This window comes from Gracilinanus agilis, chromosome 4 (genome assembly GCF_016433145.1).
Source record: "Gracilinanus agilis isolate LMUSP501 chromosome 4, AgileGrace, whole genome shotgun sequence".
Classification (NCBI taxonomy): Eukaryota; Metazoa; Chordata; class Mammalia; order Didelphimorphia; family Didelphidae; genus Gracilinanus; species Gracilinanus agilis.
Window position 1 is genome coordinate 502,538,548 of NC_058133.1, and position 15,475 is coordinate 502,554,022.

The window sequence follows — 15,475 nt, forward strand, 5'->3', positions numbered from 1 at the left end:
TTTCCCCAGACTATGGACCACTTTGACACCAATTTGCCTCAAGAAGAAAGAAGAGGCTCTATCCCCCGGGCACTTTTCTCTTTCTTGACATTGTAGGCCTAACATCGTACATCATGCCCCACCCTGGCACCTCCATAACCATTCAGTTCTGTCTGATGTAAGAATTCCCAACCCTCTAACTTTCCCCTTTCATTTCCTTTGTGCCCAGAAGCCGGTATGAAGTATGTCTCCTATTAAACCCTCAGTGTTAATTCAGCTCAATGGTTAAGGAGCAGAATTTTTTCAGGTGGATGTTGGGTAAAAGAGGGTAGGTCAGAAATGAATTTGGGACTGAATATTTCTTTCTCCCTCTCTGTCCATTCTGCAGAGACTACAGCTGGCAGCCATGTCCTCCACTTTCAACAATGGGGCCAGCATTCCATCTCCACCAGATGCTGCCAATGGCTTCCCCCAACCTGGTGCCTCAGGCGCCTGGCACAGACCAGAGGAGGAGCTGCGGGTGGTGGAGCCCAGCCTGGTGAAGAAAGCCCACCGGGAGATCCTGGACCATGAGAGGAAACGACGTGTGGAACTCAAGTGTATGGAGCTGCAGGAAATGATGGAGGAACAAGGGTGAGTAGGTCCAGGCAGGTGGACTGATGGGTTAACCAAAGACTGAGTGACTACAACACTACTGACCGCTTGGGGCCAGCCTATCATTTAAAAAAAATCTTCACCTCCCACCTCACAATCAAAACTGTTTATTGGCTCCAAGGCAGAACAGTAAGAGCTAGGGAAAGGGGTTAAGTGACTTGCCCAGGGTCACACAGCTAGGAAGAGTCAGAGGTCATATTTGAACCCAAGACCTCCCATCCCTAAACTTGACTCTCAATTCACTGAGCCACCTAACTGCCCACAGTTTGTCTTTTTTTTAAAAAAATGTATTTAATTGATTTAGAATATTTTTCCATGGTTACATGATTCATGTTCTTTCCCTCCCCTCCTTCCACCCCCTCCCATAGCCAATGAGCAATTCCTAGTTCATCATTTTTAATAATAAGTCCACCAACAATTTATACAGTGCTGACATGTGGTGAGATGTCTGACCTAAAAGCCAGGAAGACCTGTGTTCAAGTCCTGCCAATATCTTGGCTGTGTGGCCCCAAGCAAACTCCTTAATCTCTCTGTGCTCTAGTCCAGTAATGCCCAACTCAAATAGAAACACGGTTTGCATATTGATGTAGGAAACCACAAATTAACATCTTTGTTGTATTATATTTATATCTATTTCATTAAATATTTCCCAATTGCATTTTAATCTGCTTTTAGCAGCACTCCAGAGTTTGGCAGGCCACAAAGGGCTAGGAAGTTGCATGAGATACCTTTCTAAGATAAGAAGGAGGATGATAGCTAACATTTATGTAGTACCTACTCTGTTTCCTGTACTGTATTAAGCACTTTAGACAACAACCCTGGGAGGAGAGTGATATTATTGTCCTCTTTTATAGATGAGGAAACTGAAGCAGAGGTTAAATGACTTGCCCAGTCACATAGCTAGTAAAACTGACTTCCAGACCAGAGATCTATCCTCTGTGGCACCACCAAACTACCCCCTGAGAAGATGTAGAGAAGATGCCAGCCTACATGGAAGCTTCCTCGCTCAGTTGGTCATATTAATGAAATCCTTGATCCAGACGGTCCTTTAAAGCTTACAAAGCTTTTCTCCCAAGAGCTCAGGCAGGCAGGTAATCCGTGTTATTTCCCCCTGTCTTACAGAGGAGGTAATGGAGGCTCAGAAAAGTTCAACAAGATCACAGTCCCAGGGAGTCACTGACAGAGGGAGGATTTGATCCTTCATTTCCTGATTCCAGAGCAAGATAGTCCTTGTCCCAGGGCATCGCCACTCTGCCCAGTGTCGTCCCACCTCTCCAGGGAGGTGCACTACCTTTTCTAGAAGCAGAGGATAAGACAGCACAGTCTGGGAAGTAGACTTTCAAAAGTGGAGTGGGAAAGGGAGGATTTTGATTTGTGTTCCTGGAATCTTACCAAAGAAGTTTGGTGCTTAGGTAGATAGAACCCTGAAGTGACCAGGACCTGAGTTCAAATCTTAGCTCAGACACTTATCAGTTGCATGAATCTGGACAAATAATTCATCCCTCTGAGCATCAATTTCTTTATCTGCAAAATGAGAGAGTTGGACTGGATGGAGTCGAGGATATCTTACAACTCTGGAGCTGTGATCCCATGAGCCCACAGAATCATATCTAAAAACTGGATATGTTTTTAAGGGAGATTAGGACCCTGTTTTTTGGATGCTCTCTATTTTAAGGGAAAGAAATTGTCCCTATTCTTTTTTTTTAACCCTTATACTTCGGTGTATTGTCTCATAGATGGAAGATTGGTAAGGGTGGGCAATGGGGGTCAAGTGACTTGCCCAGGGTCACACAGCTGGGAAGTGTCTGAGGCCAAATTTGAACCCAGGACCTCCTGTCTCTAGGCCTGACTCTCACTCCACTGAGCTACCCAGCTGCCCCAAATTGTCCCTATTCTTGGATGTCTTTACCACCCTTCTATGAAGGAGGAAGTACCAGTAAATCATTTTACAGACCAGGAAAATGAGTCCCAAGACCTAGCCATAGGTCACCCATCTGACAAATGTCAGAGTCAGCATTTGAACAGAGATTTCCTAACTTCCAGTACAGAACTCTTCCCACTTACTTCAACTCTGCTCAAGGATTTTGGTTTTTTATATCCAAGGAATGGCTCAGGATACCCAGAGTTCAACCATCCATCTTAGAATCCTAGGCCTGGAACTGGAAAGGACCTAGATAGTTATATAATCCAATTGCCTTATTTTATGGCTGAGGAAACTGAGGTCCAGGAAAGTTTTGACCTGTCCAAGGCTGCCCAGGTAGGCCTGTCCTGTGAGCACAGCCCTGGCCTGGGTACTGCAGAGGAAGGGGAAAAGAATCTCAGAAAGTCCTTGATATGATGGGAGAGTACCACCCCTGCCCTCAAAAAAGGGATGGTGAGGGGGCAGCTGGGTAGCTCAGTGGATGGAGAGCCAGGCCTAGAGACAGGAGGTCCTAGGTTCAAACCCGGCCTCAGCCACTTCCCAGCTGTGTGACCCTGGGCAAGTCACTTGACCCCCATTGCCCACCCTTACCACTCTTCCACCTATGAGACAATACACCGAAGTTAAGGGTCTAAAAAAAAAAAGGATGGTGAGATACAACCCCACCTTCATGGAGCCCCTAGTCTTCTCCCATCTCTCCTCAGTCCAGAAAAAAGATGGCCACTACACTTGCAAATGTTTGGTGTGGTACCTAGGAAGACTGGGGAATTCTACTGTCTCTGAGTTAACCCTGGAGACTGGGTTAGCTCTCACTCAGCTGACCAGATAAACAGGAAGGTCAGGGGCATCACAGTTCCCTTTGTTTAACAAAAGATTTAAAAAATCAGAGCTGTAACTTCATTGGTATGGAGAATGAACCATGAGGAAACATCCTCTACCAGTGTGGACAGGCACCTGCTCTGCCCCTTAGAGTTTTAGAGAATTCCCTGGAGCACTGAAAAATGAAAAGATTTTCCCAGGTTTGCAATTCCTGTATATGTAAGAGTACAGACTTGCTGGCTCCAAGATCACCTTTTTATCCATTCTGCCTCTCTTATTAAGATAGATTTACCAAAATATTTTCACAGTTCTATTGGATCTTTGCTACAATTTAATAAGAGAATGGGAATTATTTCTCTTTTGGAAAGATGAGAAAACTGAGGCCCTTGGTACATAGATGCCTCGCCTGAAATCTCTCTTCCTCTCCCAATTCCCATCCTAGTGCTTGATGCTCAGTGAAGTACCCAGATTAAGCTCAATTTCTGGAGACAATAGAATGAAGGAGACAGCTTTTGGCTTTCTCCTCTGTGGGGTTGAAGGAGGGGAGAGATACTTCTATGAGTCGCTCAGCTAGCAGCTCCTCCCAGGAAAGGGTTGAAGCTGGATTCCCTGCTCCAGTTTCCTTCCCCAAGGGAGGTCACTCAGCTGCAGGCCAAAGGGAGTAGGAGAAATAATTGCTGCTCAGTTTTCTTTCCAGTCCTCTCTTGTTGCCTCTGCAAAGAAATTCCTGGAAAAGGTGAACCTGGAGCCCCAGGGAAATAGGAAATGACATGCTCCATGGAAGTCACTCCAAGGTCATGTCATTCCCCAGGCTAACGGTTGGTGGAGGGAGACAAAGTCATACCTCTTGGGACTGATGCCCTAGGGAAGGAGTGAGAGTTGTATGTATGTGTAACTAGGGATCTGGAAGAAGATTCTAAAAGTGGAAGCTCCATTCTGGGGATAGGGGCTCAATGCTCAGGAATGGGGCCCAATATTGAAGTTAAAGATTCAGTGCAAAACATCAGGGTTCAGTACTGGGGATGGAGCTCATCACTAGGCCTGGGAATTTCAATTCAAGGTTGTAGGGACTAGGACTCAGAATAAGGATGCTAAGAAATCCCACTAGGTACATCCTAAGAAATAATATGTTTCCTGAACTCCAAGTGAGTGATGAGAGAGGAGGAGATGGAAAGAAACAGAGGGAGACGCACACACAAAGCAAGTTATTAGCAGGCAATACAAACATATTTGAAAGAGCTGATGAGCTATTGATGTGCAAAAAGAGAAAATTCTGTTTCATGTGGCAAAACTGTGGGCTGTGGTCCCTGAAGAGGGAGTGGTGGGCCTGCAGGCACCTTAATTAAATGCCATTATCTCCCTGGTTAGGAAAAACAAGTTGTAATATCACATGTGGAAATGATTTAACAAAACAACAGAAAATCATTTCCAAGAATAGGAAAAATACTGAGCACATATATTTAACTCTAAGTCTTCATTACAGACCTTTAGTCCCCTTTCTAGGGACTGAAACCCCTGCACTGACCCTTAATTCACAGCTCTGAATCCCCATCTCTGACACTGAACTCCAGTTCTTGGGATTGAGCCAACACTGAGCTCTAATCCTTGAAGCAGAACTGTGACCTCCATTCCAGACCCCTAGCCCCAAACCCAGTCACTGAGCACTCAGTCACAAAAATGTACCCTCAGCCCTAACACTGAGCCCTTGTCCCTGACACTAAGTCCTTATCTCTAGCAATAAAGTCCCATCCTCGCTAGTGACTGTTCATCTTTAGCATTGAAACCTATCCCCATTCCTGACACTGAGCCTTAATCCCCAGCTGAGCCTTCAGGGATGGATGAGATTTAGGCAATCAGGGCAAGAGGCTCTGAACATTACAGATGGGGAAACAACTTCAGTTAAGATACAGAGTTGGGAATCACCCTCAAGGCCATTCATTCACAATTTTGTCTGAGCCAATCTTTCTAGTCTAATTTCCTTCTATTTCCCTTCACATACTATGAGTCCCATCAAATAGATCCCTCAGTGTCTCCTGTCTTTATCCTGTTCTTTCCCTTCATTTTTTTTGTTGTTGTTCGTGTCTTCCCCCATGCTTGGAATGGGCTCCTGTCAACATGAATCGCTACCAATTGAAGTTCTTCTCTCCAAGGCTCAGCCCAGGCAGCATCTCCTCCATGAATCTTTTCTTGATCCCTGCCTCCTTCCCCAATTAAATAGGCCTCTCTTTCTCCACCCCACCCTCCACTCAATTTCTGCCTGTGTCTTCTCTACATTGACCTCAATCTCCTTTAGCTCATGGTTATTTGTGTGTATCTCTCCTCTCTGCCCCCACTGGAGTGTAGGCTTCTTGAGAGCTGGCTAGATGTCAGATCTATCTTTTATCTCTAGTAACCAGCACTAAGCTTCATACACAGATAGTGCTAAAAATATGCTTGTTGGATAGAATGATGTGTACAAGAGGCACATGTGTGAACAGACCAAGCAAGGACTGGGTTTGAGTGAGTGGTGGGAGACAAGGATTTTTAGCATGGGGGCCAGCTTCTGAAAAACCTTGGACTTCAGACTTCACTCTTTTCATTTCACCCTGTGGGCAATAGACTGTCAATGAAAAGTTCTTCAGCAAGGGAGAGCTGTAATTACTCTAGGGTTTGAGGAAATGAATCTGGTGATAAATAGATCTTATGTATGACCAGCAGATCATAGGACCATGGACTTGTGTAGACTGATAGCTGGGAGGGACTTCACAAGCCCTCTTTCAGAATTAATGAATTAATGAATAATATTTATTAAGTACTTAACTGTGGGCCAAGCCTATGTTAAGTCCTAGGGATATGAATACAAAATCAAGACAGTTCTTCCTCAAGGAGCTAACATTTTAATGGAAAGGCAGCACATGCAGAAGAGAGATAGCAAGGGAAAGGAATTTGGGTCCTAGGGAGGCACAGAGATAGAAAGTGAAACAATGGAGGGGGGATCAGCTGATTTTTCCCTTTACAGTGGCAGTATTAATTGATTTGGTTATAATTCTCCAAGCAAAAGGTGCAACCTGGGAACCAGGGAAGTTAAACAATTTGTCCAGGGTCGCACAGTGTCAAAAGCCGGGACCTTTAACTCCACAGTTCGATGGACAGTGAAACAGTGATACTCTTGGAACACAAGAAATTGCCATCAGCACTTTGGATAGCTCCCCTGTGGAGAATTAATAGGGAAACTTGGACAGAAGTCATATGGGAGATAAGAAAGTGTGGAGAGGGCTGCAATATGGGTGGGTAGATGGAAAAGGCACATCAGTAAAATGGTAAAACATTCAAGGTATCAAAGTTATTTTGCAATTGTTCAGGAGGAGAGAGACTGAAGGCAAGAGAGATTAGCTAGGAGGCTACTAAATTGCCTAGAAGAGAGGTGATGAGAGACTGAACTATGATAATGGCTGAAAAGGGGGAAAAGGGAGATGGGAAAATAGAATTGATAGAAGTTGGCAACTGGTTGGCTCTAGGTAATGGGAAAAGGGGAATTGATAATGACTCCAAGGTCAGAAATCTCGACTCCTAAGAGAATATCAGTAGCCTCAATAGAAATAGATTCATTTAAAGTTAAGGTGGGTTTGGGTGAGTGGAGTTGAGTGAAGATGATGAATTGTTCCATATTTGTTGAGTCTGATACAGCACTAGAGCATCCAGATGGAAATATTCTGTAGGCAACCAGAGAAGTGGGACTAGATATCCAGAGAGAGATAGTTTTGGAATTCATTGGCATAACAGTGAGAAATGATCTTAAATAGACAGGACTAATTTTTCAGGAGAAATTGTAGAGAGATCTTGCCCAGATGCAACTCTTCTATCCCATCCCTGAGCCACTACTTCTTCTACAAACCCTTGGTCAGGGCAGGGAAGGGAAAGAAAAGAAAATCATTTTCTAAAGAACTGGGCTATTCTCTGGAAACCCTCCTCCTCCCAGTTCTTTGACCTCCATTTAAAGTTTATTGATCAACTGAGGACTAAGTAAGCACTGAGACAGGTCCTAGAAGTCAGAGGTCCCTGTGAACCTTCATTAGGGACTAAGTGATGTCTCTGAGGAGGCTTTTAGAGATGAGTCCTCAACTAGGCTTTTACAGTGTCCTCTCTGCCCCATCTGCTTGCCTGGATTGACAGCCTTGGGACTTCACCCTGGGAACAGGGGAGAGGTGTCCTGATGAGGGACAAAGTATAGAATTAGAGTATCATGGTATTTAAAGTTTGAAAAGGAACTTAGTAATCATCTTATGTGACCACTTCATTTTACAGTAGGGGAAATTTATCTCCAGAGATGGGGAGCAGTTTGCCCAAGGAATGGTACCCAGGTCCTTCACCTTTAATCATTTCCATCCTTCCCTTGTGTGATTGGGGATGATCCTCAGGGCAACTCAAGTGTACATGAAGAGACAGAAGGTCTGCCTTTAGGATTCCAGCCCTAGGTACTATTTGGATGGATGACAATAGATGGCAGAGTTATGACTCAAAAAGATCTCAATAGACTAGAACATGGGGCCAAATAAAATGAGATTAAATTCATTATGGGTAAAGGTTTACACTTGAGTCTTTTAAAAATCAAGTTTGAAAGTACAAAGTATGGGAAGTAAGCAGTTGGTCTGAAAAAATACAGGGTTTAAAATTTTTTATTCATGACTTTTGTTTTTATATTACTTTCATCTCTAAATATATTCATCTTCTCTCCCCTCCCCAGAGAGTTATCCCTTATAATGAAAAGTAAAAAAGAACAAAGAAGAGATAAAAAAGGAATTCAGCAAAACTCATCAACTGAGTCTGACAATGTAGGCAGTGTTCCATACCCATACCCCTTCCATCTCTGCAAAGAAGAGAGAGGGGAATATTTTCTCCTCTTTTCATCAAGGCCAGATATAGAGGTTTTAAAGGACTATATCAATCAGATATGGCAGCTAAGAAAATTAATATAATCTTGGGCTGGGCTAAGAAAGTCATGACCCACAGGACCAAGAGAGTGAGAGTCCCACTGTCATCTGCCCTGATCCAACCACATTTGGATTATTGTATTCAGTTTAGGACACCTCATCTTGGTGAAGGTGTTGATAAGCCAGAGGGCATCCAGGATGATGAAGAGCCTTGAAATTGCTACACTAGGATCAATTAAGGGAATAGTTCTCCTGGAGAAGAAAAGGCTTAGAAGGAAGAAAGATAATAACCATATTCTATTATTTAGATAACTGTCCTGTGAAAATAAAGAGGGAGGCAGCTCTGTGGCCCAGTGGATGGAAGGCTAGGCCTGGTGTCAGGAAGACCTGAGTTCAGATCTAGCTTCAGGCACTTGCTACCTGTGTGACCCTGATCAAGTCACTTAGCCTATGTATGCCTTAATCCATTGGAGAAGAAAATGGCAAACCACTCCAGTATCTTTGCCAAAAAAAAATCATGGACCATATTGTCCACAAAGTCACTTAAGAGTCAGACATGAATGAATAGCAGTGAAAATAAAGGGTTGACATTTGTCTTACTTGAGCCTTTAGGCTCAGAGGACCAAATTAGGAACAACAAGTAGGAAATGCAAAAGGGCATGTGAAGATTTGACGCTAGGGAAATGCTTCTTAACAATAAAAGCTATCTTAAAATGAGATAATGAGCTGCCTTGACAGATAGTGAGTTCCCCTTCTTTGGAAGTAGTCAAGCCAATGTCTGATGACCACTTTTGGAGGTAGACTTTAATGGAGCTTCATGTTCAGGTGGAAATGGAGCTGACTGACTGTCTGCTGAGATACCTTCCAACACCAAAATTCTGCAATTCTGTTCAGGGGCCCAAGTTCCTGATTTGTCTCTCCTATGGAAAGGACAACTGAGCAGCCTTCCCTAAGGGCACAAGCCTTTTTGTCACTGACCTTTTGCCTGAGCAGTTTGTAGCCTAAAATTCTGAATTCCATTCCAGAACCTTCTCAGAGATGAAGTTCTGAACTGATATCTTCACTCCTTGCTCCTCAGCCAAGAAAGCATTTCCGAAAGATCCTTAAGTACTGTCATTGGCAGTTAGGTGGTGCAATGGATAAGTGCTGGGTCTGGAGTCAGGAAAACTCATATTCATGAGTTCAAACTTGACCTCAGACCCTTCCCATCTGTGTGACCCTGGGAAAGTCACTTAACCCTTCTTGCCTCAGTTTCCTCATCTGTCAAATGAGCTGCAGATGGAAATGGCTAACCATTCCTTGGGATCATGAAGAGCCAGGCAAAACTGAAAAATGACTGAACAACAAAGTCAGGGAGCCTCCTTCCTAGGGCAGGTCATAGAATGATGGAATCCCAAAGTTCAAAAGGACCTTACAAGTCATTTTGTCCAACATCTCCCACTAGGAAGCAATTCCCTCCACAGATCCTTAATGGTTGGTCACTCTTATCTCAGCACACATCCATTCAGTCATCAAATCTTGTTGTTTCTATTTTCCCAACATCTCCTATATGTGGCCCCTTCTCCCACTGACACAGACACTGCCCTGGGTCAAGCCCTCATCACCTCCTGCACGTACCCTTGTAATAGTCTCCTAATTGGCTTCTCTGCCTCCTCTCTCCCCACTCCAATCCATCTTCCATATTGCTGCCAAAATGATCTGCCTAGAACAGAGATCTGCCTCTGTCACCTTGATGACCAATAAACCCCAGTTGCTCCCTAATACATTTAGAACAAAAATCAAAGCTCTTGGTTTGTGCTCAGAGCTCCTTACAGCCAGGCACTTTCTCTTGTTTTTTTTTTCATCTTTTTACATATTATTCTCCTCTACAAACTCTATGGTTTATCTACATTGACCTACTTTCTATTTCTCACACATGACAATTTTAAAAAAACCTTATCTTCTGTCTTAGTAACAACCCTACAACAGAAAGGCAAGATCTAAGCAAATAGGGTTAAGTGACTTGTTCAGGGTCACACAGCTAGGAAGCATCAGAGGGAAGATTTGAACTCAAGTCTTCCTGTCCCTAGGTTTGGTATTCTAATCACTGAGTTACCTAGCTGCCCTACACATAACTTTCAATTTCCATCCCAATGTTCTTGCTCAGGCTGATCTCCCCACTGCCCTCAAGCCTGGAAAGCATTTGTTCTTCATTTATGCTCCTTGGGATGACTAATTTCCTTTAAGACTCAATTTAAGGGGCAGCTAGGTGCCTCAATGGATAGAGGACTAGGTCTAGAGTCAGGAGGACCTGGGTTCAAATGTGGTCAGACATTCCTAGCTGTGTGACCCTGGGCAAGTCACTTAACCCCGATTGCCTAGCCCCTTTCACATTTCTGCCTTATAAATGATACTTAGTGTTGATTATAAGATAGGTTTTATAAAAGGCTCAGTTCAAACAATACTTTCTATAGGAACCATTTTCTTATCCTTCTAAGAGCAAATAGAGAATCTAGCTGCTAGTTCCTTCTTCTCTAAGGGGACTCTATCTACTTTGGATGCACTTTTATATATACATGATCTGTGCCTTAATAAAATCCTTGAGGCAAGGATTGTTTCACCTCTGTCTTTGAATCACTGACACCTAGCACAGTGTCTGGCACATGGTGGGCATTTAATAAATGTTTGTTGACTAATCGAATGATTGATTCTTAAATTCTTAAATCAAATGATTGATTTCTTAAAACCACCAGTGATGGGGAGCTCACTACCTCATGAGGTATGTCCTTCATTGGTAGGATGGTCCTTGGGAACTCTGGAGTTGGAAAGGGGGTGAGAGGTATGCATAGGGAGGCAATTGACCCTTATGAAGCACCCATAATCACCATAGAAGCCAAGAGGGGCCCTGGCCCCAAATCATCAACATCTAAGTCTATACTTTGGGGTCAAATGCTTCCAGAGGCAATTTAGTGCAGTGGAAAGAGATCTGAATTAGGAGTAGGAAGACCTGAGTTCAAATCTGGCCTCAAACACACTAGTTGTATGGTAAATCACTTCACCTCTGTTTGCCTTAGTTTCCTCGTCTATAAAATGAGGATCACGATAGCATCCACTTCACAGATTTATTGTGAGGATCAAATGAAATAATATTTGTAAAGCATTTAGCACAATTCCTGGCACATAGGAGGCACTTAACACACGCTTGTTTCCTTTCTTTCTCCTCACTTTGGACAAGTAACCTCACCTTTCTGGGCCTCTCATCCTTAAAATGGGGGGAGGGAGGAGTTGGAGTTAGACTAAATGAACTCTAACATCCTTTCCAACTCTAAATCTATTTATTTTTTATTTTTTTTATTCTGAATTTAACAAATACCAAAAAAGAAAGAACATTTCCATATACAAAACAGGACAGAAAAAGATTCTGTGTGAAGCCATAAATCTACATGAAATACAGCTTGCTTTTAAATATATATATATATATATTCCCACCTGTTCCTTTCTTTATCATATGCTATTTCCCAAGTTGTCCTGCTCATTTTCTTCCTACCAACCTTACTTCTCTTGCTTTTTGAGCATTTTAAAGGTATTCTGATGGCCCTCTTTTCCTTCTTTTCTTCTTTTTTATAGCAAAATGATCCTTAGTCTCTCTCTCCCAAGTAAAAAAGGAAAAATCAATTCTTTAAAAGATTTAAACAATCAAAGCAAATCTACACACTTGCTACACTTTAACATATTCAGCACCCTGTATTCATTATCATCACTTCTCTGGAGACATAATTGGCCGTTGCATTGATCCAAATTCTGACTCCTTTCTAAGATGTTTGTCTTTCCAAAGTTATTGCTACTGTAAAAGCTATTTACTTGGGTCTGCTCATTTTATTCTGCATCAATTTATATGTCTTCCAAGTTTTCTCTGAATCCAACCCCTTCATCATTTTTATGGCACAACAATATTCCATCAAATTCAAGTATCATAATCTGTTTAGCTAGTTATTGAGCATCCCTTAGTCTCCAGCTCTTGGCCACCACAAAAGCTTGGTACTTATGGATCCTTTCCCTTTCTTTAATCTCTTTGGATTATTGGCCTAGTAGTGATATCTTTGGCCAAAAAGTATGCACAGGCCTAGAGAAAGGAGTTCCCAGGTTCAAAATCTAACCTCAGACACTTCCTAGCTATGTGACCTTGGGTAAGTCACTTATTCCCCATTGCCTAGCCCTTACCACTCTTCTGCCTTGGAACCAATGCACAGTATTGATTCTAAAATGGAAGGTAAGAGTTTAAAAAAAATTTTTTCAAGGTATGCACAGTTTAGTGACTTGGGTGAGGGGACAGCATAGTTCTAAATTACTGTCCAGAGTAGTACAATTCTAAATCTACAATCCTATTATCCCAAAACTTTTCTGAGCTGCCATCTGTGCTCCTTGGTACCTATTCCTTTCTTCCCTCTCCTCCACTTCAAGCATACACATGTACACAGGGGATCTGGGTGGGGAGGGGGACGAGAAAGGATCCAAGAGCAAATTCAGTGAAAAGGTTTTGCAAATAATCAACAAAAATATACTTAAAAAATCAAACACACATGCAAGCCCACACATACACATTAGATCTTTTTTAGGCTCGGAGATCTTTCTTCATTGATATCACCTGGTCATTTATATTCATTTACTTCCCCTTGAATCCCATTAGTATTTCTTTCCAGTATTCAGATATTTGATTAATATTCATAACAATTACAGGAGTATATTCATTTTCTACTATTAAATAATATCTCAGCCCTTAATATTTATTTGATAGCTCAGTAATTTGGGTCTGAACACTTTCCCCTTGGGTAACCTGATGTGACTATGAGAAGGCTCAAAGCCCCCCAGCTCCCCATCCCCAGGCAGATGCACAAGTGACTTCACTCCCTAACATGACATGAAGAGCAGCATTTAAAAACCTCTACTTAATGCAAGGCAGGATGGGAGAGTGAACAGAATGTTAAGCCAGGAGTTGGGAAGAAAAGGGTTTGAACTCTTTCTCTGGCCTTTACCACCCATGCTCCTGTGCAAATCCCACCCTCTCTGAGCCTCAAGCAGCCCCCTGGACCTATTCACAAAATTCTAGAGAGGTTCATTCTGGGTCCTCTAGGACAATTCACAGATTTTCGATATATCACTCCTCCAACAAGTGCCAGGCACTGGGCTAGACACTGGAGAGTCAAAGACAAAAAAGGAAACCAGTCCCTGCCCTCAAGGAGCTTATATTCTGGTGGGGAGATGCAATGCATATACAGAGAAACAAATGACTTTGATTTGAGGAATTTGAGGAAGGAGAAACAATAACAACTGGGAAGAGTGAAGAAGGCTTCATGGAGAGAGTGGTGCCCACCAGCCTATCATGATTAGATTCAGCAGTTGAAAGAAGAGCAGATGGAGGGAGAATCAAGAGACCTGGTTTTCAATCCCAGTTCTCTTGCTGTGTGACCAGCAGTAAGTTGCTATAACTCTCTGGCTCTCAGTAGGTAGAAAGGTTCTTTAAACCCCATAAAATTTAGACTTGATGAAGTTTATAGTTAGAAGGAATTTTAGAAATTGTCTCACTCAGACCATCAGGATTATAGGATTTCAAGATGGAAGGGGCCTTTGAGATCACAATATCTAACTCTCCCTCATTGGACTGGAGAGCCAGAGAGTGGAAGGCACTTGACCAAGGTCACACAGTTTACAAATGGCAGGACTAGAATGAGAACCTGGATCTCTTGTCCCTTGTTCCCTTACTTTTGCCCAATAGAAATGTGAGATGTCGATATTTCTCCTTTCTCTACCTCAGTGCCCATCCAAAAATGGGGAGAGAGTCTAACTTTGTCCTGGACCAAAATAGAGACAGACCACTGAGATGGGAGTGGAAGGAAAGTGATGAAGGAGAGGGGAGAGAAAGGTCCATTGCTACTTAAAGGTTTCTTTTCTAGTCCACTGCCACGAAGACAAAGCCACTCCCCAATGATACACTACTGGGTACCAAGACTGTCTTTTTTAGGCATCTTTCAGTTACAGAAGCATAGAATGGGGTAGTAGAAAGAACATTATATTTCAAGTCAGAAGACCTGAGTTCATATCTTTATTTCATCACTTACTACATGTGTGGGCAAGGCATAGCTTATTTGGATCTCAGTTTCTTTATCTGTAAAATGAAAAAGTTGTATCAAATAACCTCAAAGGTCTTCTTTAGTTATGGATCTGTGATCCTATGATTTGTAGCTGGTTAACTGCTGCAACAGTTAATCCAAAAATAATTTGCAATGCCATTTCAGTCACACTCACACTCATAAAGACTGGGATTTTCACCCACCTCTACTCCCAATTCTTCCTTGGCTCAGCCCTGCTAATGTAGGGCTGCCATGTAGATGGGTTGCTATACTGATGTTCGTGGGTTGTTGGGAGGATGTTGACAGGAATTCTGCAACTGGCCAATCAGCATAGGCACAGTGAACCAGGGACTTTCCCTCCTTGGAGTCAGAACAGAACTAGCCAAAATTGGACCTAGAGTTGCCCCAGGTGGTTAACATATCATCAGCATTCCATCTGTGTTGTGATCCCCCACCATCACCACTATTGGAAAAATAAGGTGAATCATAGGGAAAGCCACACAGGCCAAGGTGAACCATGGGTAAAGTGACCTCAGTTCCTTGGGTACTGCAAGGTTGCTGCTGCCCAAACAATTGATCCCACACACACAACCAAGCCATATAAAAAGCATTCCTGAAAACCCCTCAGGACCTTTCCATCCCCAGGGCGACTCCATTGCCAGGGCCATTCTACTGCCTTTCTCCCTCTCTCAATAAAGCTTGTTCCCTTGCTGTGGAGACTGTCTGAGTAGTCAATTCTTTGGATGTGACCCACCTCCTACAGCACTGCTATCCATCGCTCAAGATGGGGCTGAAGTAGAAGGCGTGGGGAAAGTCTCAGATCTGCCTCATTCTTAGATATTTAGCTATATACTATAGAGAAGAAAAGAAATGGGGCTAGTCCTGAATCCGAGCTGTCAGTCATGATATTCCTTCCTCTCTTCAGCCTCATCCTCTTGCCTGTATAACTCAAGACTCGTCTAACACTAGAACAGGATGTCTCATGAAGTAATGAGCTTCTCACCACCCAAAGGGTATAATAATAAAAAAATGGATGACCAGCTAAACATTTCAGTGATGATACATATTACAAGAACATGAACAGA

The 15,475-nt window shown here is 42.8% G+C and overlaps 1 protein-coding gene across 1 annotated transcript in view; it reads left to right on the plus strand.

Annotated features, from left to right (window-relative positions):
* The first annotated feature begins 385 nt into the window (after positions 1-385).
* SRRM3 (serine/arginine repetitive matrix 3) overlaps positions 386-15,475 on the plus strand; it is a 57,715-nt gene continuing 42,625 nt past the window's right edge. Inside the window, exon 1 of the mRNA XM_044676900.1 lies at positions 386-612. Coding sequence (XP_044532835.1) covers positions 386-612 — 227 coding nt within the window. The remainder of the gene's footprint in view (positions 613-15,475) is intronic.